Genomic DNA, 23,240 nt, shown 5'->3' with positions numbered 1-23,240 from the left:
ATGAATCCAGGTAAGCTGTTTTCATTCTATAGAACCTGTCTTGCATTCAACGTACATCGTAATGGTGCGTGACATGCACTGATTGATCTCATTGCTCATCTGAACCTGAGTACTTCAGTATGTCAGAAGTCGACGTCCTCATCGTTGGGGCAGGTCCTACAGGCCTAACGTTAGCCATTGAGTTAGCCGCGAGAAACGTCAGTTTCCGGATCGTGGAATCAAGGGTGGAGGTATCGGATAAATCAAGAGCGCTCGTGGTGCAGCCTCGGACACAGGAGTTACTCTATCGCTATGGAGACGTCCAGGAACTCATTTCACGGGCACGGCAACCGACCGGCATAGCGACGTGGATCAACCAGAAACCCGTCCTTGACATCACCTTCGGCAGCTCCGATGGAATTGCGCGCGAGTACGGAACAGACTTTCCTCGCCCCTTGTTGGCGTCACAAGCTGAGACGGAGCGCTTCTTGAGCAAACGCCTGGAGGAGGTTTCTGAGGTCTTCCCTGAACGTGGAATTACGGCACAATCAATTACCCAGGATGAGACCGGAGTTTCGGTGGCACTCAAGAAGGGATCGCAAGTCGGACGTCTCCGTTGCAAATATGTCGTCGGCGCAGACGGATCAAACAGCACCGTTCGGGAAGCTGGCAAAAGGTTTCAGTTCAAGGGCGCAGAGTATCCGCAGGAGTTCCTCCTATGCGACTGTCGCGTCAAGTGGAAGCAACCTCAAGCAGGGAAAGCGATGTTCATGCTGGGTCAGGGCTCACTTATTGTCATCCCGCTTGATGACGATGTTATTCGTCTTGCCGGGAGCAGCTGGCTGGGAAAGACGGAAAGAGACCCGACACTCCAGGACTTTCAAGACCAGCTCGACAAGATGGCACCAGACCAAGGAGAGCTCTTCGAACCGATCTGGCTGAGCAAGTTCCATCTGTCCAATCGCGGCGTCAACAGTTACCGGGATGGACGTTTGTTCTTGGCAGGTGATTCAGCTCACGTTCATAGCCCTGCTGGTGGTCAGGGCATGAATACTGGCATACAAGACTCGATTAACCTGGGCTGGAAATTGGCGGAAGTCCTGAAACGCAGAAGGGACCCTGACTTTCTCGATACGTATAATAACGAGAGGTCACCAGTCGGAAAGACAGTTCTCGCTAGGACCGACCGCATATTCACAGTCATGACATCACAGAATTTTGTTGCCACCTTCCTGCGCAACTATCTAGGGCCGATTATTCAACCTCTCATATTCAAAGACTCTGATCGATGGAAGATGGCTTACAGATTCTCATCGCAACTCCAAATCCGCTATAGAAAGAGCGACATCGTAGCTACTGGCAGCAGCTTCACCGGTCCAGTGCGCGGAGGGGACAGAGCGCCGAACGGTACCTTGATAGGCCCGGACGGGCAGGGGAAGCTGCATGATATCTTCCGTTCTTTGGACTATCAGCTCCTCTTATTTACTGGATTGGGTGAGAATTCCGCATCCGAGAAAGATCTGAATGCTTCCGCTGCTGATTGCGGACCTATTGATTTCCACATCATCTCCAGTCAAGAAGATCTGGGATATTTTGACGAAGACGGGAGCTTGCATAAGTTGTATGGGTTTGACAGCCCCGGATACGTCTACGTTCGTCCAGACGCCTATGTGGAACACATTGGGCTACTTGATAGAATTGGCGAGCTTGAAACATGGATGAAGGATAAGCAGGCCGATGTTTAGGCTTGCCAGCCTGAGATGCATACTGTCGCAGTTTCCGGATCAATACATGTAATAATTATTGAGAGTATAACAGTGGCCAACTTCCTCGGAAAACTGGACAGAATTGAGAGGCTTGTGCTCAAGAACAGGCGGGACTGTTAATATGCTCCGCGGGAAAGATGTCGCCCTCGGGCAAGCTGAGATGCCCCTCAGCCCCGCTACCCGCGGTAAACTCACACATGTTGTTATCATCCCAGATAAATACTCACGGTCCTGCAAGATCTAGACGCAAATAAGGTGAACCATCGTCGGCGATCTCTTTCTATTCTAACGAGCATTGTTATCTTTCAATCAATCATTTATCATGGCTACTGAGAGCACGACCGCCTTCTGGGCGAAAACCAACAAGTACCTGATGTCAACGGGCGTCCCTTACTCTCCCGTTATCATCACAAAAGCTAAGGGCACGAAGCTTTACGATGCTGAAGGTCGCCAAATCTTGGACTTCACGTCTGGTCAAATGAGCTCTCTGCTGGGCCACTCACATCCGGAAATCGTGGAGGTCGTTCAGAAATATGTCGCTGAGCTTGACCATCTGCTCAGTAACATGATCACTCAACCAGTTGCTGATCTCGCTGAGAGATTGGGCAAGCTGCTGCCCGCCCCTTTGGAAAAGGTAACGCCCCTGCCACGGTGCTCAGTCTGTCTGGATCATATTGACTAAGATCCGCCCAAAGTCCTTCTTCCTCAACACTGGTTCAGAAACCACAGAAGCCGCCATCAAGATGGCAAAGCTCCACACCGGCAAATTTGAAATCGTCGCCATGTCGGCAAGTTATCACGGCCTCACTTCAGGTTCCGGCTCCGCAACCTATTCCGCCGGCCGAAAGAACGGCGGCCCCGCAATGCCGGGCCAACTCGCATTCCCCGCACCATATGCCTACCGTTCCATCTTCCGCACTGCCGATGGTGCTTATGACTGGGAGAAGGAGATGGACTTTGGTTGGTCTATGATTGATAGGCAGAGCGTTGGTTCTCTGGCTGCGTTCATTATGGAGCCCATCCTCTCCACCGGCGGAATCCTTGACCTGCCCAAGGGGTATCTCAAGCGTCTGGGCGAGGAGTGCAAGAAGCGTGGCATGTTGCTTATTCTCGACGAGGCGCAGACAGGTGTAGGCCGTACTGGCCAAATGTTCGCGTTTGAGCACGACAATACCGTCCCAGACATTCTTTGCTTGTCCAAGACTCTGGGATGCGGCCTACCTCTGGCATCTGTCAGTACGACAGCCGCGGTCGCGCAAGGGTGCAAAGACGCCGGCTTCCTCTGGCTGACGACGCATCTCAACGACCCCCTTACAGCAGCAGTTGGCAACAAAGTCCTCGAGATTGTGGAGCGAGACAACATTTGCAAGCGCGCTACTGATCGCGGAGAACAGCTTCGGGCTGGTCTCTTGAAGCTTCAGGAGAAGTACTGGTGCATCGGCGATGTCCGCGGACGCGGCCTGCTTCAGGGTATCGAGATTATTTCTGATGCTAAGACGAAGGCACCTGGATCAGATCTTGGTCAGGCCGTGTCCGATAGGGCGATGTTCTTGGGACTGTCGTGTAACGTTGTTAATCTGCCGGGTATGGGTGGTGTTTTCCGGCTGGCGCCTCCTGTAACTGTGAACGCGGATGAGATTGAGGAGGGTCTGAGGATATTGGATGAGGCTTTCGGCTATGTTTTGGAGCAACGAGAGAAGGCTATTCCCGTAGCATGAAGGAGTAAGAGCTGTCAAAAATGACAAATTTGCATGCATTTGCATCCAGCCCTTAGTCTCGTGTCCTGATATCATAAGACAACTGCTTTCCATCAAGTCTGGAATCAACGAAATACATCCGCCTTGGTAAACGCCAATTCGAGTACTTCAAGTAAGTTGAACTTAGTCGTTATCAGCCCCAAAAAACCTTAGCTGGTTCAAGACCCAACCGGCTGGCTAACTGTAGGCGGCCTGGGTTGTCCCGGGTGCACGAGGTCTTCGGCTGCCGTGCCGGAATACATCTGACCCGGACCCGCAGGGCCTGAAGCCCTGACCCACGCTTCATGGCTGCTACTGCCTCCCACCCTTGACAACATTCAGCGGCGGACATAGCTCAGTTGGGAGAGCGTCAGACTGAAGTCAACTTCAATCACTTAATCTGAAGGTCGTGTGTTCAATCCACACTGGCCGCAAGAAATATCTTTTGCTCGATGGTATGATGTTCAGTCCGCTGTGCATTGCTTTGCGAACTGATCAGCCTTAATCTAGGAGAAGAGGGCCCATGTCAGCCGGCGGCTGGGCACGGCTCAATTTTGCCCTGAACTTAATTGGGTTCAGGGAAACCGCTAAAATTGCATCTGTACCTACCGCTAGCGCCATCATTTGCCAGGTTCCAATTTCATGTCCTGTTCAAGTAATAACTTGGCGACGAAGAAATTGTCTTCGCTTGAATTGTTGCAGCCTCGATGCTCTTAGCTTTCTGTGAATTTCGTAATTGAAGTAGATAAAGTTAGTACTTATTGACTTTGGGCACGCCAAGGTAACGCTCCAATGAACAAAAGATGACGCTAAGTCTATGAACCGGCGAGTTTCTGTGCTACAGATCTGATTAGAGGCAAACCTCGAAATGAGCTTGCGCAACTGCTCTCTTTTTCGGTCCGGTGTTTGTGTCGCGGTCGTGCCAGATCCACATTATGCTCCCTTGTGATTGAGGTTCAAGGACTTTCACAGTGCATGCATAGATGATTTCGATTAAACCCTGTGCTACCAGAATTGATCCAAAGGTGAGAAAGGCTGCCAAGTACTCAGAGTGGACAACTTCATAGCCCTTGCCTCAACTGGCTCGAAATCGAACCTCAGACGGCGGCTTGACGAGTTTCCATCTGTTGAAAAGACGATTTTGAGCGAATAGAAATTGAAAAGCAGAACGCGATACTTTTGGCCCTGCTATTATATCAATAGATCACGTTACTCCATCATTTTGATTGCACCAGTGGGACCAAATCCTTTTCCCTTTTTGATAGCTCCGCTTGGAGCTTTTCACACAACCGGTACTTCAATTTAGATCACCGAGGGTAACATAGAATGAAACAGACTCGTGTTTTTGGGGTGGATTTGAGCCCGCAGCCAAAGGGGCTAATTAACAAAGTTTCGATGGCTTAGCAGCTAGCTCACGGTTCGACCACGTTCGGAGGCATTTGATGTCAGGCTTTCAACAGAATTTCCGTGCTCGTGTGGGTTTTTTGGATCCTCTTATTCGAAATCAAATGCGGAAATTTTCGGTTGTCCCTCAGACCAGTAATCTCAATGATCAGGTGGCAGGGGTAGAGCGAGGATGGGCGGAAGCACAAAGATACGATCCCTTCGGACTCGTATCCCAAGTTGAGACACTCAACGTGAGGTTCGGCACTCTGATGCGCTCGCAACAAGATCCCAGTTATGCGGGATTAGTCGGCAGTCCCTTGCAGCTTAGAACCCTACTTTACTATATGAGCTCCAAAGTAGCTACAACTAGCGGTACACGTCAAGCCGACGTCATTGGCTTCTGTCTTTGTGTACCATGTTTGATCATTCGGTGACGCATATTTGCTGGTCCCTCTTGTCTTGCTCTAAGGCATCTATATTTTATATAAACAATGCATGCGCGAGCTGACCGCTTACTAATTCTCAATATTGTCGAGGAGTCAAGAGACCTCTGGTACTTCACGTGTGCAGCATTTCGACGGTTCTCGTAACAGGCCCGAATGACGAATCCGCTAACTTGCATGTAGCCAACCTCAATCTACTGGTTGCTAGTACTTTGAAAGTTAGTGCTCCTAGGTCCTTCGGCTTCTATGGAACCTTTTACGCCTGTAGTTGATTTCTCAACCGTCGTTTCTTGACCGCTGGATCGATTCACTTCGAAGCATGCTCTCATAACAAGCTTTCTATCACCCTTCAGCTAGCTTCTATCGAAGGCTTATTTGAGTGTTCTCGTCGCGAAGCTTTTCGACATGGGATGTGTTCGTGGTGTCGACTGAACTTTGAGGGGGAACGAGCCAGCATGGAGACATTGCGCCCCTGACAGCGGAGAGTTCGGATGAGCTGAGCGGTTCTTGATGGGGCTGTTCAGCAGATTTCACGAGATACTCAGCTTCCAGGTCACTACCGAAGTGCCCGAAACAGTGTCAACTCAATGAGATGAAGATAACTCTACGGCTGGAGGGAATAGATGTCTCCGGCTTCAGTGCAAAGCTCAACAACAACAATTGAACTCGCTTTGGGATTATAAAAAGATGGTCAACTTCCCGTGAACGACTTAAAATATCAAGCTCACCACACATTCTTTTCAGCTCCCTCTTCCAACACCAACATACTATCAACAATTGCTAAGTCTTGAAAATGGCACCCATTATGAAGTTCTTCTATGCTGGTCTGCTCGCAACTAGCACCCTTACCTCCGCTGCATTCGCCAGCCCTATTGACAACACAGGTGTCGCCATCGAGGCCAGAGGTGAGATACTGTTCCGAGTCATTCTACACAAATAGTGTCTTCTGATTCCAGGAGAGATATGTGAAGGATTCAAAGCTAATCTCGAGGCCATATAACAGATGTTAACTTCCTGGCCGAGGGTGTCGAATCCCCAGTCAGCGTTGAGGTCACCAACAGTATCGCCGTCCGTAGCGTCGATGAGGTTGACGCATCGCTCGAGAAGCGCGTCTTCACTTCTCCCCACGTTCGCAAGGCCTTCAAGGTCGTCGCCGGCAACATGATCTCTGCCGCCTCCTGGGCCTTCAACTTCTGGGTTGAGGAGGACTACACGGGCAAGTCCACGGTCTGGTACAGCGGAGTCACCGGCGGAGGTGTTTCGACCCCCAAGATTGGCGTTGAGGGCGCAACTTTCATCTCCAAGACTGGCACCGAGCTTGACTTGAAAGTTCCGTTCATTGTGAAGGGCTTCTACGCTGGAAAAGAGCTCATCGTCCACTTTGTCGTTCGCATTCTCAGCGATGCTGGAGAAACATCAGTTCAGTACTTCTATGACCGTCCCACGGCTACTATCGCCGGTCAGAACGCCCCCGTCACCAGCTGGGACTTTGTCAACACCAAGTAGGCCCCACCCGTAATCCAAGTTTTGGGAAGCTCTGGGAAAAGCAAATATGCAAGTCAGGTTCAACGAAATATCTTTTTCTTTGTACTTTACATGTAACCATTGTCGAGGGCACAATCTCGGCATAGTAAGATCCACCAGTACTTCTGTACTAAGTCGCATGCATCAGGTCTCTGTACAATGAAACAACCATGAACTTTGAATCTCAGACCCCGAACAACCCCTTGAAGACCGTTCATCTAAATGCATGCATATATGAACTATCTAGTGTTTCCCTTATTGACTCTTCCCTACCAGTCTTACCAGCTAAACTCAGCTTCAAAGTCGGCCATCCTTCCCAGCAGATGTCAATTTACCAAGATTTCCTTTCCCAGATGAATAAGCTGACCATTCCCGAGCCTTACAGCCTATAGCACTCGTTGAACTTCTACCATCTCGATCAAAGGCGAGGGGCTGTTCTAATTGTTGGACCCCGTCGTCTGGGTTCCAAACCCGGGTGTAACTTCTCCGTCTTGTGCATTCTTCTCCAATGACCCCTGACTATGTCTGGCCGGATGTGCTCGTACTCGCATCCAGGATATAGGCATGCTACTTTCGGGACGTTCTCTTGATGGCATCCTTTATCGTGCTTCCTAAGCCCAGAGAGCGTCGCGAAGGTTTTAGTGCAGGTTGGAACTTGGCATCTATGCACCTGTCTCGAAAGGGCCTGGCTATATCCAGTTTCCGATCTATCAGTTACGCAGCCTCAAACTGCGGACAAATGGGACTAGAACCTTACCTTTCATGCGTCTCCGACCTCGCTCGCCCTTGTCTTATCTCCTCGTGCGATTGGTTGGGGGCATTCGTGCTTGAGAGACGGACGCTGGAGAAATCGTGGATCCACTGACGAAACCTCACATTCTCACGGCCGGCCTCATTGACCTCCTATATGTATATGTCAGAATTGTATCGGGGGAAAACTTCCAATAGCAAGAGCAGATCTTACCCGAGAGACGGTGACCAAATATTCCTGCACATCTTCAACAGTCCCCAGGCTCCCTAGGACAACGAACTCCTTGGCCACTGACAACCAAGCCAAACAAACCTCGTCTCCTGTGCCGGACTTCTTCATCGGATCAAGCATCTCTTTGCGTAGTCTCCTTTCGACTTTTGATCTCTCACTGGCGTACGCGGAGCCTCGCCTGGCACCGTGCACGGTCTTGCCACAGCCTGACAGTCGATAGAAGAAGTCTCCGATATCTTGAGAGAATGCTAGTACAGCTGAGATCATGGAAGTGTATTGCATGTTGCAATCCACGTAGTTGCTCTCTCTGGTGATATTTGGAAAGGCGGTGTTGAGCCCTCCTATGTCAATATCGGGGCCGAGGTCAGCGCCGTGTTCAGCAGATGCCCATAACGTGGGCATGGGTGGTCCGTTGATGGCCGAGAAAGTTTCCAGAGGAACGTCATCCGGTGACAAATTGGTAGAAAAGTATCCAACCTCTCTTGGGTCGACACCAGATGGCTCAGGAGCTGAGGGAGCGCCATAGGGGCCTGATGCGAGTATCTCTTCGAACCCGCTAAAAGCTTCGAAAAAGTATGACGTTTCCTGAAAGTGATAGGCTTCGTCCATAGTATTCGTGGTGTCTGGCGACCCAAAGTACGGCTGGTTAGAACCACTGTGGCCATTCTCCGCATCGGCTGTCGTTGTTCTTGGATGATCTGAAGGCCACATTTCCAGCGCTACGGATACGAAAGCCTCCCGATTGTTGATATTCGGGATGCAATGTCCCCATCGCTGAAGATCGGAAAGGGGATTGGTCACAACGATCCGGTCTCGTTGCAACAAGATTTCCGAGATCACATAGGAAAATGAGGCGAAAGCAATGATCTCGGCAAGAGTGTCAGGGATAATTAAATCCAGAGCATCTCGGTGTGCCAGAATGCCCATCTTGCCTAATCCTCTGGAGTTGCCGTAAATCCCTGGAAGCTTCTGGACGATTTCGGAGGATGATTTAGAAGCTATCGCTCCAAGTCTTTCGTACTGGGCCTTCAATCCTTTCTGTAAGCTTTGGAGGTCCGTCCATGCCTGTCGAATATTCTCGGTTGAGCGTTGTGGATGTTGAACTTGGCCTGTCGAAGCGGAAGCCGTGAATTGGCTTGCGGATTGGTGGCCAATATCATTAAGAATTAAATTCTCTCTGAGTGGCTGTTCTGATTGCGGATTGGTATCGGCAGTGTCCAGGCTATCCCGCCGCTTGTCGAGGTATGCAAGGCCTGCAAAAATTCCATCAATGTCAGCTTGAGCTCGTTGTCTTCTCTCGCTGGTATCAAGAGGTTCCACGCTAATAGTGATGGGTCCGTCTTTGTCGCCAAAGAAGCGGCTCAATCTTTCGCGGCGTAAGCGCGGGGCTTCGGGGGTCGCTGCCAGGATGTTGTGTCGATCCGCCTCCATTTTTAGTATGCTCGAAGTCGAGACCCGGTGCCTCGAAGTTGTCTTTCGTGTTGCCTGAACAAAGCAGTGGCTAAACAATGTATTGGTCGCGGACAAACCTGTTGCCTTATCTCGTTCATAAGTAGGCGATCAAGAAAGAACATGGCCTCTTCAATTATGTTGGCAAGGAAGGCGGGCTTGGTTGATTGTTCCTCCACAGGCAGCATTTCGACGGAGGAACTCTTCACGGCTTGGTTGGGCATCAGGTTTGTTGGTCCTCGTTGGTCCGGTTCCCTTTGGTCCTGGTTGGTCCGGTTCCCTTTGGTCCTCGTTAGTCCCCTATGGACCTGTTTGGACCTGTTTGGACCTGTTTGGACCTCGGGGATCTGGAAAAACGCTAGACTGCTCCAGTGATACTGCAGGCTCAGCCTCTGAGTGCATCAATCAATATGCTCATTGGGCGCATCCGCCCCAAGTAGGTAAATGCGCCCGGCTAAGGTAGGTGTGTTTAAGCATCACGTGCTTTGTATTGGACTTCCATGTCTGCTGTTGTGGTGACCAGCTAGTTTTTGAAATAGCAACGAGATCAAGTCTATCACGCCTTCCCAGCGCTGCCGCAAATATCGATCCACCTCTCCGTCTCCTTCTGCAAGATGTTCATCCCGTCCTCCATCAATTGCGTCAGTGGCTTGTTGGCGTTCTCTCTCAGATGTACGTTCCAAACCTCCAGAAGCAGCTTATTGACATTCAACTTGATGGCGCCGTTGTCGATGCATTTTCTCATAATCTCTGGGCTGAAGTCATTGGTGCCATGCAAAGCCATGAGGACTCGGTTGTTGATTTGCTTATTGACATTTGTCAATCGCTGGTAATCGAGTTGAGGGCCCTTGGGGCCGTAGTCTCCGTGAATGTTGCCGATGCTGGGTGCCAAGAGATCAATCTCGGCATCGATGAAATCTTCGACCTCTTCAGGGCTCGTGAAAAGAGCTATTCAAGTCAGCGGATGAATTTCATGCTGCACAGGCTCCGAGCCTTACCTTCCAAGTCGCCGGTGTCTGCGATGCCGTCTTCTCCACCGTTGATGCGTCCACTTTCCGCCTCGACAGCAATGTTGTGGTCGTGACAGACTCTTGTCAAAACCTTGGTCTTGGCGAGATTCTCCTCATGATCGTAGTGGCTCATGTCGACCATGATTGAGTCGAATGGCAGCGTTCCTGCGATGTCGCGGATTTGCTGTTCGTCTTGGGCGTGGTCGAGGTGCAGGGCAAGTGGGACCTTTGCTGATTTGATGGCAGCGGCGACGGCCCATGGGAGAGTCGGGAGCTGCTTGACAGTAAGGGGGAACAAGAGAATCAACATAGGCGATTTCTTGGCCTCTGCTGCGCGAACAATGGCAGTGAGATGCTCAATATTGTAGCTGAAATATAAGATGTCAGTACCATACTCTCATAATACGTGTTATGGTAGCTGATAATACTTACATAACCACGGAGAGAACTCCATATTTGCCCTCAGTCGCGGCTTGGAGAATCTGTAGACTGCGATTTTGTGACTTGCTTTCCGCCCAGGACGACATTTTGATGATTACGTGAGGTGGATGATTCACTGAAGCTGAAAAATAGGTGGAAGATCAGCAGAGCGAACGAATTCTTTAGATCAAGCTTTTGACATGCAGACAACGATCACTACTTATCGTTAGACCTGGATAAGTTGTGTCGTTGTGAGCTCGGCGGAATGGCCGATGCCCCGCGTTCCATCGCTGAGAACCCCGCGACGAGAGTTTCGGGAGTGGGACTGGGGAGTACGTACCTAAAGACGCCCTTCGATTTCCGGAAATGCAGTGAGAACGCCGCAATTCTCACCTCCGCCATATCGAGACCGAGGATGGGAACTCGAAGATCATGAATGCTTCAGGTTCTCGAGGAAGAAATCCCACTCTTCTCAATTTTGCGCTGTTCAATTTGCGGCCACCTTGAGCTAAGCTAGATGCTGCCCTACAAGAATATCGACAGAAACTGACGCGAGTCGGTTGAATCCCGATCGCCAGCGAGCTGCTGTGCTCTCACGGAACTTCCGTACCGTCAATATTTGACTACTATCGTTAGGTACATGCAGCAAGGCCTGGTCGACTGACGAGAAAAGCCGTCGACTCCCACGTTCTCCTGCTTCATCTCAGAATGTCCCGCTTAGAGCAGATGACTGCGAGCGCTCACCATCCTCAATGTTGATGGTCGCGCGATTCACTTCGGATACGCGGCACACCTTACTTCAGGGCGATTTTAGCGGGCGAAGCCGCCAAGTCCTGAGTTGGCATTCGACTCATCCAACTCCTAGACACGCAACCTCTGAGTGTGTCACAAACCTTGTGGGATAGTCAACCATACAGACTTTATGAGTATGAGGCTCTTGTGAGACGTCTTAGCATTCTCCATCTCTTTATGTTGCATTCTCACAATGACCAAGTGTTCACACACAGTCGCACCTCAGGGCTGAGACCCCGATGCCTGTCTAAGCATAGCCGCCGTTGCCTGTGGCCTCTATTGTCCAGGTGATATCAGGTCGTAGCTGACCACGAGGAGTTAGCGTAGGCTGATCCTTCTGCACGCTACCCGCACACACCGCGCAACCTCCAATCTGAGGTGAAGGTCCGCTGAGGCTCGGTCCGCAGCTTGTCTTCGGGACTAGGGGAAATTGAGGCTGGCGAACAAGCCAGCCTGCCACCGTCAGCAATAATGATGCAGCCTGGTCACGCAGACTCACAGGGGTTCGGTCGCCTTGGTGGTTGCATAAGCAAACAGGCGTCCGGTATGATGACTGCGCTGTCGAGAATTGAAGACAAACAGAATGAGCTTGGCAAGGATCTCATTGTTCCTTAAGCGACAGTGTCCCAGGTCGCTTTTCGCAAGAAATCTCCATGTCATTTCCTCGGTAGATCAGAGTGATGAAGCACAATGTCAGAGTACAAGGACTGGACGCGCGAGACTGAGAACGCGGTCCTCGACGAAGTAGCCGCCGCTCAGAACGACAGCCCCGAGCGCACCGACCCGCCTCAGACGTTGCCGCCTGGCCAGCCATCGGAAGACACGCAAGTTGACAGAACCGAGTCGCCTCCACGACCTAGTACTTCATCACATTGGGAACCCAGACCAGGCTTCGCGCACATCGACGGCGATGTCAATGGACGTGGGTACAACGAGACTTTGGTCGACATCGTCTGTGTGCCGTGTCCCGGAGCCGACCCAGTCGAGACATGGGCCCGCGACCCACTGCCGGAGGGATACTTCGGACGGGCCGCTGATGTGCCGCCGACTGCGTTGAAAGAGCTCGCGGGAGCGAGTATTCTGTCACCGACGATCAACCGACATCTTCCCAAGGCGACCCATCTGTGGGTGAGGCAGGGGATTCGGAAGGAGGTTAGCGAGGCTCGCGTGCTTCTCTACCGTCATCGCGAGTTAATTGAGGGGGTTACCCTTGAAGAGCTTGCGAACGATTTGATTGAACAAGTTTGGAACACGAGATATGGCAACGTGAGTGTTTGACAACATTTCTTCTTGAGATCCACGGGATAACATAGCTTCAGCAACGGTCTCGTCCGTTGTTCTTCATCGCGCATAGTGTTGGCGGCTTAGTTGTCAAGCTGGCTCTTTTGAAAGCAACCAAGAGCGAGTATTTCAAACCATTTATGTATAACTGTCATGGAGTTACCTTTTTCGGTAAGTTCGACGTCCTATTTGAAGACATCGGGATACGTCTAGATGCTGATGCCGGTATAGCAACTCCGCACAAGGGCTCAAGTTACCTGTCAATGAACAACTTGGAGGACAGTATTCGCCACCTTCTTCGCCTCCAACGACCACTTCCACGCTCAATCTCCAACAATTTGAGACTAGGCCACAAGCCTCTTCTCAAGATGGACGAGGAATTCTCGACAATCGCAAGCGAGCTCAGGATATGGTCCTTCTATGAGACCATCGACTCCCAGCTTTCAGGCTCTGGGTCTACGAGTAGAGGCTTAGCGAAGGAAGTTCGATTCGGCGCCCCCATTGCCTCCATAAAGTCATCATTACTTGCCGTTAGGCAGGAGCGGGTCTTCTCGTTGGACAGCGAACATGCCAATTGCGCCTCTTTTGGTGAGGGGAACACAGAAACGATGAACACCTACCTACATGAACTCTCTGTAGCGGTTCAAAAAGCTACAGAACTGAGCTCCCAGTACATTCACACTCCGCTGAACCTCAAGAGACATATTAAGGTCGAGATAATTGGCTTCTATGAAGACCCAGATGCAGACATGGAGTCCGCCATTCGTCTTTACTTCACAAAGCTTCATCTCCAAGAGTTTCTGGACAAAGGTCCTGAACGATGCCTGGAAGAACGGCTGAGAAGAAGCACACTCCGGCCGCGGTCCGATCCCAATCCGCCCCATCCAAGCCAGGCAGACTCACAACACAGTTCTCATGGCCTGGGAATTATGGCTGGCTTCCAAGAGCTGGGGCAGAAGATATGGCGAGCTGGCTCGGACGCTGGGAGTCGGCCCAAGAGCTCCGACTCTGAAAGTCAGGGCTCGCCCGGCATCGTCGTCACTCGTCCATCCATGGCTGGAGGCTCTAATTCGATGCCTTTGGATACTCTACGGCGAATGCAAAGCCTCAAGGTCCCGGCCTTGTCTCCGCCGGGGTTCAATCGGCCATCCAGTCGAGGTAGCAACGCCGACAGCACGAGGTCAGATCCAACAGAACTTGAGCTGTCGCCGAAGGCGCCAGATCCCGAGCCTTTTGCATCAATAGGTGTAGAGAAGAGCTATTCAGAGCCACTTTCCAGACGACAAGACCGGTACTCGAGGGCTTCTGCCTTGGAGGATCTGACGGCTGGGTTTTCAAGGCCTGACCCGACCGGTAGAAAGTTTATGTGGATTCACACTCCATTCACCAATCCCTCTTGGGTCAAGGTAAGATCGGGACCGCAATTCCTCCCTCGGCCGAGCTAAAACCGCAATACAGGATGTTTTCAGTGTCCTAGCCAACCCTAACGACCCAAGTTTCGTGAAACTCTTCAACCATGATAACTGGGCATCGAAGCATGTCATCGGAAGACACTCTCAATCGCAAGCATCGTTCGTGAAACCGGCCTGCAACATCATTCCCCTCAACTCAGGTGAGCTTTCAAATTAAATGAGTCGGTGTAACGTAAGCTAATTATGTCGAAAGCTCCCTCACCTCATCCGTCCCCTAACCTTTCTGGCCGTGTCAGTCCAGCTGGGCCTTCGTCAGCGTATCTGTACATGTACCTTCCGTTCCTTCACTTCGACACGTATATCGACATCGTCCGCCGACGCAACTTCATCAAGCAGCGCATGCAGCATGGTAGGTCTCGTCCGGTCCCGCGAGAAATTGCACAGCTAGACTCCGCGGAGCTTCGAATGATCTGGGAGTACATAGGATATGACCCGCCACTCAACTACCGCCGGACTCTTGATCAGTTTGCATACCCCTCCTTGAGAGACACATGGGCTCGCGATGACGATCAGATGCTTTATAAGCTTACCAAAGATCGCGCGTCCGCTGGAGTTGACTTGGAACAGCTGGGACTTCAGAGACGACAAACCACAGGGTCGACATGGAGCCCGATGAACAAGCTCACGCCTTCGAGCACGGGACTGCTAGAGGATGAGGTTGATACAGATGATGAGAACCAGGATCTCGATGAGGTTATCAAGGATGGCAAGGTTCTCATGGTCGATGAGCTTTGGCTGTGGGCTATTGATACGAGTGGGTTCTCCCAGTTCGGTTCGATTGAAAGAATTCAGAACTGATAAATGCCTTAGAAACCTTAACCACATTCTTCAACAGAAGGGAATCAAAGCCAAAAGAGGGCCCCCTATTCCAGCAGGCAGACCTCAGGAACAGCGTATACAATGAGCTCAATGGAGATCTCACGGGCCGTTGTGAGAATGCACTGGATCTTGCAGCATTCATCGTACTTCATGCAATCACTGTTCTGCTCGATCGGGCTTCTCATCCTGACCTCGAGATTTTCAGAATATTTGAAGAAGCAATCAGCATGCTCGTAGGTCACCTCCGGCATCCTTCTGAGTTTTCAAGCCCTGAGACTAACGGGTATAGACCGAGCGCATGACTTCTTCCCTGAAGCACTTCCGCATGCAGACATTCAAAGACGTTGGCTTCGAATCTGACTCGGATAGCAATCGGCCGGAGTCCATCAAGAAGCGCCATAAGCGTGAGCTCGAAGAAGCCGAGCGGGAGAACCGCGAAAACACGTCAGCACTGATGGAACTTCGCGATCTGGAGGATGAACTCAAGTCCCTCGAAAGGCTATTTGAGACCCAGGATGGCGTAGTTCGAAACATGAAGGCGATCTTTGAGGGAGAAGACCTTAGAAGTGTCACGAGGAACGGGCAGATGTACCTCGAAGAAGCTCTAGCCAAGCTTGAAGAGTACAAGAGCCAGACGCTAGAGATGCTGAAGAGAGTCGACACGACGAGGAATGATGTGAGTGCTTTACATCTCAACCTGCACTGCTGAGTCTTAAAAGTCGGCTAACATGTCACAGTATGAGAAACTTTTGGAGATGGTCCAGCGTAAGGCTCAAGTGGATGAAGTTCGGTGGTCACGCCTTCAGACCGAGCTAGCCTCTTCGCAGAATCTCTCAGTCATGATTTTCACCACATTCACCGTCATCTTCCTCCCTTTGTCCTTCTTTACAAGCTTATTCGGCATGAACACAGTCGAATGGGATGCTCAGCTTCCAACTATCGGCTTCATCGGTGCCGTTTCGCTGCCCCTATCCGTGTTCATCATTGCAGCGGCGCTTATTGCGGCGTTCAGTAGTCGTGTGCAAGGATTCGTTCGGATGGGATACAAGGGTGGTAAAAAGGTCGTTGTGCTTGTGGCATCCAGCATCAAGAAGATTGTACCACGAAAGAAGAGGGAGAAGAGACGCGTCAACAAGGTGGAACGGGAAGAGAGGAGAACGAGGAGGAAAGATGGTGGGTATGACTTTTGGGAGAATGTAAGGAGGGAAAGGGCGAGTGAGTATCGTATCCCGGAAGTTAATCGCAACAAGGCGAAAACATAATATCAGTGAGGGGTCAGGGACAGTCACTCAATCAATGATATTCGTTAAAATTATTTACAAGAATTTAGATGACTTTAGAATACTGTTGCTGGTAGACTTTTGACGCCAACATACCTAGTTCAGCAGCTCGCCCTTCAATACAACGGGCATCCCAGCGACGGACTTCCAAATTTGGGTACACAGTAGCCCTGGGTCACCGTCCCACCCGTGAATGTGCTGGCAGCATTCTTCTTCGATGCTCCATACGTCGCCTGGTTCGTCGTTTGAACGTACTCAGTTTGGGGAACGCACTGCAAGTTGAGATCGCCGCATTTGTTCTCTGCAAGCGAGCACAACGGGAGACAGGCACACGGGATATTGCCTGCCGGGCTATTTGCACAGGAAACCGGGACATTTAGCCACGCTTTCCCGCCCAAAGGGCATCTCAAGTTAGGATTGGCGTCGCAAGCTTGGGGCGTCACCTTCTTTCCAATGTTGCCCTGCCCCGCTGGGAGTCCGTTAGGAGTCTCCGGGTCATAGTCAACAGTGAACTCGATCGCCGTCTTAAGTGTGGACAGCGGAACTGGAGTGGCTTTGGGCGGCGCTTTTGGTACCGCGCCGTTGCGGGCCGTGTACCCTGTCGAACCTTCAACGCACATGGTGTCATCCTCAAAAGCTGCGCGAGCAACGTCTCGCCATAGAGCAGTCATGTTATTGACATTGTCGAGAGTGTAGTACAAACGACAGTCAGCCGCAGAGTAGCGGAACTGGAGCGGGGTCGAGACGTCGTCCGCGCGAAGCTGGTCTCGGAGGTTGAAGGCCGCGTAACTGACGTACATGCCCGACTCGCGAACGTCCGGTAGTCTGGTCGCAGCAGTCTCGTCCTTTTCCCGTGCAAAGGCGAAGTCGGCGTCGAGAAAGTCGCCAGAGTAGATGCGGGCTCCACGAGTACCGCCCGCCGCTTGCATTGGGCCGGGCTTGGGCGCACCGCCTACAACGATGGTGCGGGCTTTGCCTTGAGTGGTAGCGACTTCGAGGAAGAGAGCGCAAGCGGATGAACAGGCACCATCGGTTAGCTGCGAGCCGTGTTAGTCAAGAGATTCTGTAGTATCGTGAACCAGCCGGTTTATGGCGATAGGTGTCTTGACTTACAATAACGATGTTTCCAGGCTCGAATGGCGGCGACTCGCCAACATCTTTGTTGTCAATATAGCGGGTCATCAGCCAGCCGTCAAAAGCAGCTTGGTGGAAGTACGGATTCGACAGATCGTAGCGTTCCTTGTGTTTATGTCAGCTAAGAGCTTTTCAGGATACTTAGATATTCTTTTGTTTCTGGGTCAACTCACCACCAAGCTGAAGTCGTCGTCCTTGTATCTTCTCGGGCCTTCATACTCCTGCCATGATGTGAAGTTCTCATTGGTCTCTGCGTTCAAGCGAGACGTGATAACCCACTCATCTGCCACGAGTTCGACCTTTGTCTTGAACTCTGTCAAATTACTGGTTGGAAGTCCCTCCCAGTAGTTCGTCGTTGCAGTGCCTAGAACATTGGCCATGTCAAAGCTGCGTCTCCGGCTTCCGGCGAAGGGGTCGATGCCAGGGAACAAGTCCCGTAGCAAGAGAAGCGCAAGACCAGTTGTGCCACCATAGTTATTCGTGAGATCAATCACGAGCTTAGAAAGGCTTCTGTTCTGGGCACCCTCGAGAATCGTGTCGACAGCCAAGCTGAAGTTGCCAATGTCCCACCCGTACTGGTCAAAGTGCGGAATACTGAGCACAGCCGTGGAGATGTCCTCATAGAAGTATCCGGTCACGACACCGCCGTTTCCAGTCGCGTCCAAGTTGTTCTGCACGACATCCGGGTTGGGCGGGAATGCTCCCAGACTCTCGTTGTAGAAGCTTCGGCGTTGTTGCTGCGGCACTGGGTTGAAGATGCCGCTTGACGTTTCACCGCCTCCAAATGCAGGCGGCAGCGGAACTTCACCATAGGATGCAGGCAACAGTCCGAGGACGAAGTAGTTGTAGAAGTCACCGCCGGTTGTCAGAGGACCAGTGAAATCTGGGTTGTTGTAGATTGCAACCCAGTAGGTCTCTTCGACAGCGACTGCGTTCAGATTGGGATCTTCGTAGGTGAAATTCAGCGAGTCCCCTGGGTAGAAGGTGCCGCTTCCAGCAAAAATGTTCAACGCCCCTATGATATCCTGTACAGGGTTGCCCATGATCTGGTTCCAGTCGGCGTGGGGTTCAAGCATGCCGACTGAGTTAAGAGCAGCGTAGCGAGTTAGGAAATCGACAATGGGTTCGTCATTAATGTGAGAGATGGCGGAAATCTTAGTTCCATTGTCTCGATAATCGCGGACCTGAGCTTGAGTTCAAAGTTAGTAATGCCTACACAAGGTTCCGGGCCAGAGCCACTCACATTCAAAGTACACCTTCGGGGTTTCCTTGCCGTCGATTGATGCAGTGACGAGTGACCAGGGACTGGAAAAGGAGAAGGCTGAGAGAATTCCAGCGGCAAGATCGACATGGGCATCATGAACTGAGTAGACCAAAAGCTGTAGATCGGCCTCAAACTGGTACTGGTTCTTATAGACACCCGAGGTTACGTTCGCCTTCAAGTATTCCAACCCTTGGTTAAGGTCAAACGCGGGTTGTTGATAACCTTCTGGAGGGTTCTTGAGGTATGCCAATGTGCTTTGAAACTGCATAGTCGTGTTGTAATATTCGATAAAGCGAAGTGCCACGGCATCGTTGAAAGGAACGCTAGTCAAGCAAAGATATACGTCCGAGGCATAGAAGATCCGATATCCTGCGTTTTGATCAACACCAAGGAGAAATCAACCCTGCATAAGCGATACTTACCATCATTGACGGCCTCAATGATCTCGCCACATATCGATTGTGGTGGAACAGGCGCATCCTGTCGTCGTGGCAAACTCTTCGGAGCCTCAGACGGGCGAGCAACCACGGCACTTAAGCAGTGGCTCAGCAGCAATAAAGGGACTTTGAACAGCATTTTGACTTGACTTCAACCAAACGGTGGTTGATTTGACTTGCAAAAAAGCTCTTGAACACAAAATTCAACAATGGCTGGCTGCAATCCTCTTATTAATCAGGTTCCATCAGTGAGGCAAAAAGCAAAGGTCTGCACCTGCGGGCGCCATTTCCCATCTAAGATTAGACATTCGGCCCCCATGACCCTGCTAGGCAATCGTAAATCCAGAGCCTGGGGACCAGACTGCTGGGCTGCATCGAGGCTGCATATAGTGCGGCCCGATGTAACCATTGCTTCTTCGAATGTGGAATACCAGACGTAGAGCCCGTCATTGACCAGTCCTCCAAGGCTACGCGAGACTAGGCAACACCATTCCCAACTTGAGGCACGCAACAGCCATGAAGTCACAACTATTTGACCAGTGCACATCGACGAGGTCAGGTATTCTCCTATCTACATCAAATTATGTGTAAGTCGCTTCAGAGAACTTCGAAGTACACCGTCAACCCTCTGTATCTGAAAATGAGCTCACGATGCGTCAATGTCGATAGAAAAGAATAGCTCCAAGGGATGTGCCAACGGCTTGTGGCTGCGGCCCGTCGTTGTAGCATGAGTGGGACCTGCTTCTAGGGCTGGGCTGCTTATCACGCGATAAGTCCAGTCAATAAGACATGTGGCTTGTCTGGGTCCCGTAGGATTCACGGCTGAGATGTAAGTCAGCACTTAAGCATATTGGTTTGATTAGTTTGGTAAGTAAGGGAAGATGATTTTGCGTGAGATTCCAGCAACTCGGTGAGGCGCAGCCCCTGCAGCTGCATGGGTAGCTTGATTTTCCCCTCTACAACCCCGGTAGTATCAACACACTCGATTTTACGAACCGCCAGAAACGGTAAGATTGTACGCCTGCTGGTAAGGCCCTACTAGGCAACCGTCAAATCTCTGCACCCGTTTTTTTGGTGACACAAGGCGCTTGCAGACCCGGAAGTGGGTGTGATGAAGTCGATGGTTCCGCTCACCACGTGCATCTTCGAGCACGGCGATTTTCTAGAGGTGGAACTGATTGAGTTTCTTGAACGGGTGGCCTTTTCGCGACTCACGCTGATCCGATATTTCTTTCCCGTTGAGGAGCCCTATCCGTAGCGTCCGGTGGCACGGTGAACGAAAGAAACTTAACCAACGTTTCTTGAATGTCGGAAGCCCGCCGGCTCCGTTGAAGATTTGAACTCTGCTGCTCTGCTGGGGCCAAGATACAGCCGTTGCGCCGTTTCGACCCTGAGCCTTCCAATACTAGTACCGAAACGGAGACCCTAAAACATGGACGCCGTTGAAGCAGAAGAAGTGCACCATCCCGCGGTGAGGGAACTGTTCGAGAGCAGGTCAGAAATGCACCCCGCATTGAGCGAGTCGCACGAACCGGGCGCGGATATCTGGCACCCACTGTGGGACTGGGTGTTCATGAACGACATCTTTCAATGCTGGCAACGGGATGACAACAAGTGGATGCTGCGCTGTGTTGGTAGACCAGGGTCAGGCAAGGTGCGTACAAGTTGTTTGTTGTTTTACGTTTTCCCTGGCATTTTCCTTTGCATCTCCTTCCTTTGTTTTGCAGGTCGCAGTTTGCAGTTTGCATGAAGGTCATGGGCCTCCAGATCGTCCCAAGGGTTGTTCGGATGCCAAGACGCTGGTTGGTGATGCATCACACTGATAGAATTCATGCGCTGATTACCTACTTGCTTACTTACAACTCGTGCCATTTCAGACGACCTTGTCCGCGCTGGCGACCAAGAGGTTGAGAGAACAGTACCATGGGGAGAGGGAAGCCGTCGCCTCAGTTTTTGTGCGGACGGACGTGGCCTCGGGCGGTACCGCCTTTGTGGAAGACGTTCTGACGAGCATATTCCACCAACTGTGCGTCAACCACACACAGGTCGACGAGGACGAAGCGTACGTCGCAAAGTATCGACTTTACCTCGACGCTAGGAAGCACGGTCATCGCGACATCTTCCGGATTAAGCTTATGCGAGAGGCGTTGCAGTCGCGACTTGGCATGCTCGATCGCGCGTTCCTTGTCGTCGACGACTTTGACAGGTGTAGTCCGGCCGTTGACCTGTTTCTCGAGAACGAGCTGGCCATCTTGGCGAACGACTCAAGGCTCAAGGTACTCATCACCTCCCGCGTCTCATGTCTCAAGACGATACCTACTTGGCAATATTGCGACTCTTGCGACGACGATGCGTCAAAGTTCCTCCATGTCTACTGGCGATGTGAGAGCTGTAAGAAGGGAAAGGTGAAACTGGATTCATACATTCTCTGCCAAGAATGCAGAGACAATGAGAAGACATGCACCAACTGGTAAGTTTGCCATGGCCGTGCCAAACTAAACACTCTCTTTGCATACTTCACCCATAGTTGTGATGCTTTCTCACTTCATGAAATGAACTTTCTTCTATTACGGGAAGACATGCGGCTCCTTTGGAACCAAGTTGAAGTTGAGACTATCGAGTGGAATAAGGCTAACATCCGAGGCGAATGCGAAGCGGAGACGCCGCAGACTTCGTCCAACCTTTTGATCATATTGAGCTTCAAGTCCATTCCGCCATGGAACCGGTCTCACGATTCATCGATTGGGACCTGGAGACAGAGCACGGAGACCTTGGCCTGGGCAGCCGCAGCAACAACAGCAGGGAGAACAAGCCCGACGAGCTACCACCACTATCCGCCTTTGGCAGACGGCTGGTTGACCCCCGAAACCATGAGGCCTTTGCCGACTTGCGACATCAAATTGAAAGTCAGGCCAGCGGTAACATCAGTCTCGCTCGTCTGCGACTGGACGACCTCCACCGAACCCAATCTCTCGACGCCGTTGCCGTTCAGGCAGATAAACTGCCTGCGAATGTCGTCTCCTTCTTTGACGCTGGCATTCGACGCATCGAGGAGCAGCCGCCTGCGCAGCGAGACCTCGGCTTGAAGGCGATTGCCGCCGTCGCGCATTATGATTTTTCGCAAGATGGTGTAGCGTATGAGATCGTAGAGAAAGTCCTTCATCGAGCTGCCAAGGCCTCCGCTCGAGCTTCCGCCAAGAGAGCAAATTCAACTCCGACGGTATCATCGTCAGTGAAGTCTCACAAGAATTCTACGGCACCCAAGAGGCCAGAAACAACGACATGGGTTCATGTGCCTCATCGCAGCCTCGAAGAGATGCTGCATGCCACGCGTGGGTTCCTGGAGTTCGGCAATCAGGAACATCGACCATTACGGGCCTATTGTCAGGCCTTCCACACGTACGCGCAGGAGAACTACAATGAGTCGCTCGTATGGGCGCACGCGCAGCTCGACTTTGAAGGGGAGGGCTTGGCGGAGTTCGGCAACAAAGGGATGAGGCGCTCGCGGACGGGCGTCGCGCATTTTGTGGAGAAGAGGGACCAAGCGATGACGCCGGGGCCTTTTCATCAGGAACCACCACCAATCTGGACTAACAGACAGATAGGCGAAGGAGGATGGGGGGCCAGTCTTGTTGGTGGTGGTGGCTCGGGTGCGAGCCGTGGTAACGCTCCCGATGCTACCGTTACTGCCGCCGCCGCTTCTGACGGCTCGGGAGCGCATGGGGAGGCCCCGTTACGATCTACTGCGGCTATGGCTGCTGCTAAGCGGAAAATGGTCAAGGCCTCCGACTTTGAACGGGACCAGAGCTTCAAAATGGCAAGGAGAGGCACGAGCTGGGCCTGATTCAGACACAGATACGTTCGACGTTTATCTTAATCGATGTTTGGTGTGACTCCATACGGGGACTGGGGTTTCGCTTCGGCAGTGACATACCGCTAGGGTTGGTCCATGTTACCTGAATAGGGTAGCGAAGAGAAACACACTGGGAGGCTTGGAGGGAGACAACGTTTGACGTATGGATACCTGTCGGACGGGGACGGCAAAATTCGAATACAGCGCCTAGAA

General features: G+C 51.6%; 9 protein-coding genes across 9 annotated transcripts; 5 read left to right on the top strand and 4 right to left on the bottom strand.

Annotated features, from left to right (window-relative positions):
- Positions 1-119: 119 nt before the first annotated feature.
- CABS01_07853 (FAD binding domain-containing protein) lies at positions 120-1,724 on the top strand (the record flags this gene model as incomplete). Its single annotated transcript, XM_060541215.1, has 1 exon — positions 120-1,724. The coding sequence occupies one exon, from the start codon at positions 120-122 to the stop codon at positions 1,722-1,724; it is 1,605 nt and encodes a 534-aa protein (XP_060402715.1).
- A 343-nt stretch (positions 1,725-2,067) lies between these two features.
- Positions 2,068-3,463, top strand: CABS01_07852 (aminotransferase class-III; the record flags this gene model as incomplete). Its single annotated transcript, XM_060541214.1, has 2 exons — positions 2,068-2,379; positions 2,441-3,463. 2 exons carry the CDS (start codon positions 2,068-2,070, stop codon positions 3,461-3,463), a joined length of 1,335 nt encoding a protein of 444 aa, XP_060402714.1.
- A 2,640-nt stretch (positions 3,464-6,103) lies between these two features.
- On the top strand, positions 6,104-6,816 carry CABS01_07851 (uncharacterized protein; the record flags this gene model as incomplete). Its single annotated transcript, XM_060541213.1, has 2 exons — positions 6,104-6,215; positions 6,314-6,816. 2 exons carry the CDS (start codon positions 6,104-6,106, stop codon positions 6,814-6,816), a joined length of 615 nt encoding a protein of 204 aa, XP_060402713.1.
- Positions 6,817-7,587: 771 nt separating this feature from the next.
- CABS01_07850 (uncharacterized protein) lies at positions 7,588-9,247 on the bottom strand (the record flags this gene model as incomplete). The annotated part of the gene is made up of 2 exons (XM_060541212.1): positions 7,588-7,737; positions 7,799-9,247. The coding sequence occupies 2 exons, from the start codon at positions 9,245-9,247 to the stop codon at positions 7,588-7,590; spliced, it is 1,599 nt and encodes a 532-aa protein (XP_060402712.1).
- A 574-nt stretch (positions 9,248-9,821) lies between these two features.
- CABS01_07849 (fructose-bisphosphate aldolase class-II) lies at positions 9,822-10,802 on the bottom strand (the record flags this gene model as incomplete). The annotated part of the gene is made up of 3 exons (XM_060541211.1): positions 9,822-10,213; positions 10,264-10,643; positions 10,708-10,802. The coding sequence occupies 3 exons, from the start codon at positions 10,800-10,802 to the stop codon at positions 9,822-9,824; spliced, it is 867 nt and encodes a 288-aa protein (XP_060402711.1).
- A 1,375-nt stretch (positions 10,803-12,177) lies between these two features.
- On the top strand, positions 12,178-16,321 carry CABS01_07848 (uncharacterized protein; the record flags this gene model as incomplete). The annotated part of the gene is made up of 8 exons (XM_060541210.1): positions 12,178-12,753; positions 12,801-12,939; positions 13,000-14,174; positions 14,227-14,380; positions 14,434-14,994; positions 15,051-15,292; positions 15,349-15,735; positions 15,797-16,321. The coding sequence occupies 8 exons, from the start codon at positions 12,178-12,180 to the stop codon at positions 16,319-16,321; spliced, it is 3,759 nt and encodes a 1,252-aa protein (XP_060402710.1).
- Positions 16,322-16,455: 134 nt separating this feature from the next.
- CABS01_07847 (peptidase S41 family protein) lies at positions 16,456-19,313 on the bottom strand (the record flags this gene model as incomplete). The annotated part of the gene is made up of 5 exons (XM_060541209.1): positions 16,456-17,376; positions 17,453-17,578; positions 17,647-18,662; positions 18,717-19,106; positions 19,160-19,313. 5 exons carry the CDS (start codon positions 19,311-19,313, stop codon positions 16,456-16,458), a joined length of 2,607 nt encoding a protein of 868 aa, XP_060402709.1.
- Positions 19,314-19,409: 96 nt separating this feature from the next.
- Positions 19,410-19,721, bottom strand: CABS01_07846 (uncharacterized protein; the record flags this gene model as incomplete). Its single annotated transcript, XM_060541208.1, has 1 exon — positions 19,410-19,721. One exon carries the CDS (start codon positions 19,719-19,721, stop codon positions 19,410-19,412), a length of 312 nt encoding a protein of 103 aa, XP_060402708.1.
- An 885-nt stretch (positions 19,722-20,606) lies between these two features.
- Positions 20,607-23,018, top strand: CABS01_07845 (uncharacterized protein; the record flags this gene model as incomplete). The annotated part of the gene is made up of 3 exons (XM_060541207.1): positions 20,607-20,828; positions 21,052-21,644; positions 21,830-23,018. The coding sequence occupies 3 exons, from the start codon at positions 20,607-20,609 to the stop codon at positions 23,016-23,018; spliced, it is 2,004 nt and encodes a 667-aa protein (XP_060402707.1).
- Between the last annotated feature and the right edge of the window lie 222 nt (positions 23,019-23,240).

The sequence above is a fragment of the Colletotrichum abscissum genome (genome assembly GCF_030869225.1).
Source record: "Colletotrichum abscissum strain IMI 504890 chromosome Unknown Scaffold_17.1, whole genome shotgun sequence".
Taxonomy (NCBI): Eukaryota; Fungi; Ascomycota; class Sordariomycetes; order Glomerellales; family Glomerellaceae; genus Colletotrichum; species Colletotrichum abscissum.
This window is presented reverse-complemented; position numbering and strand designations above follow the sequence as displayed.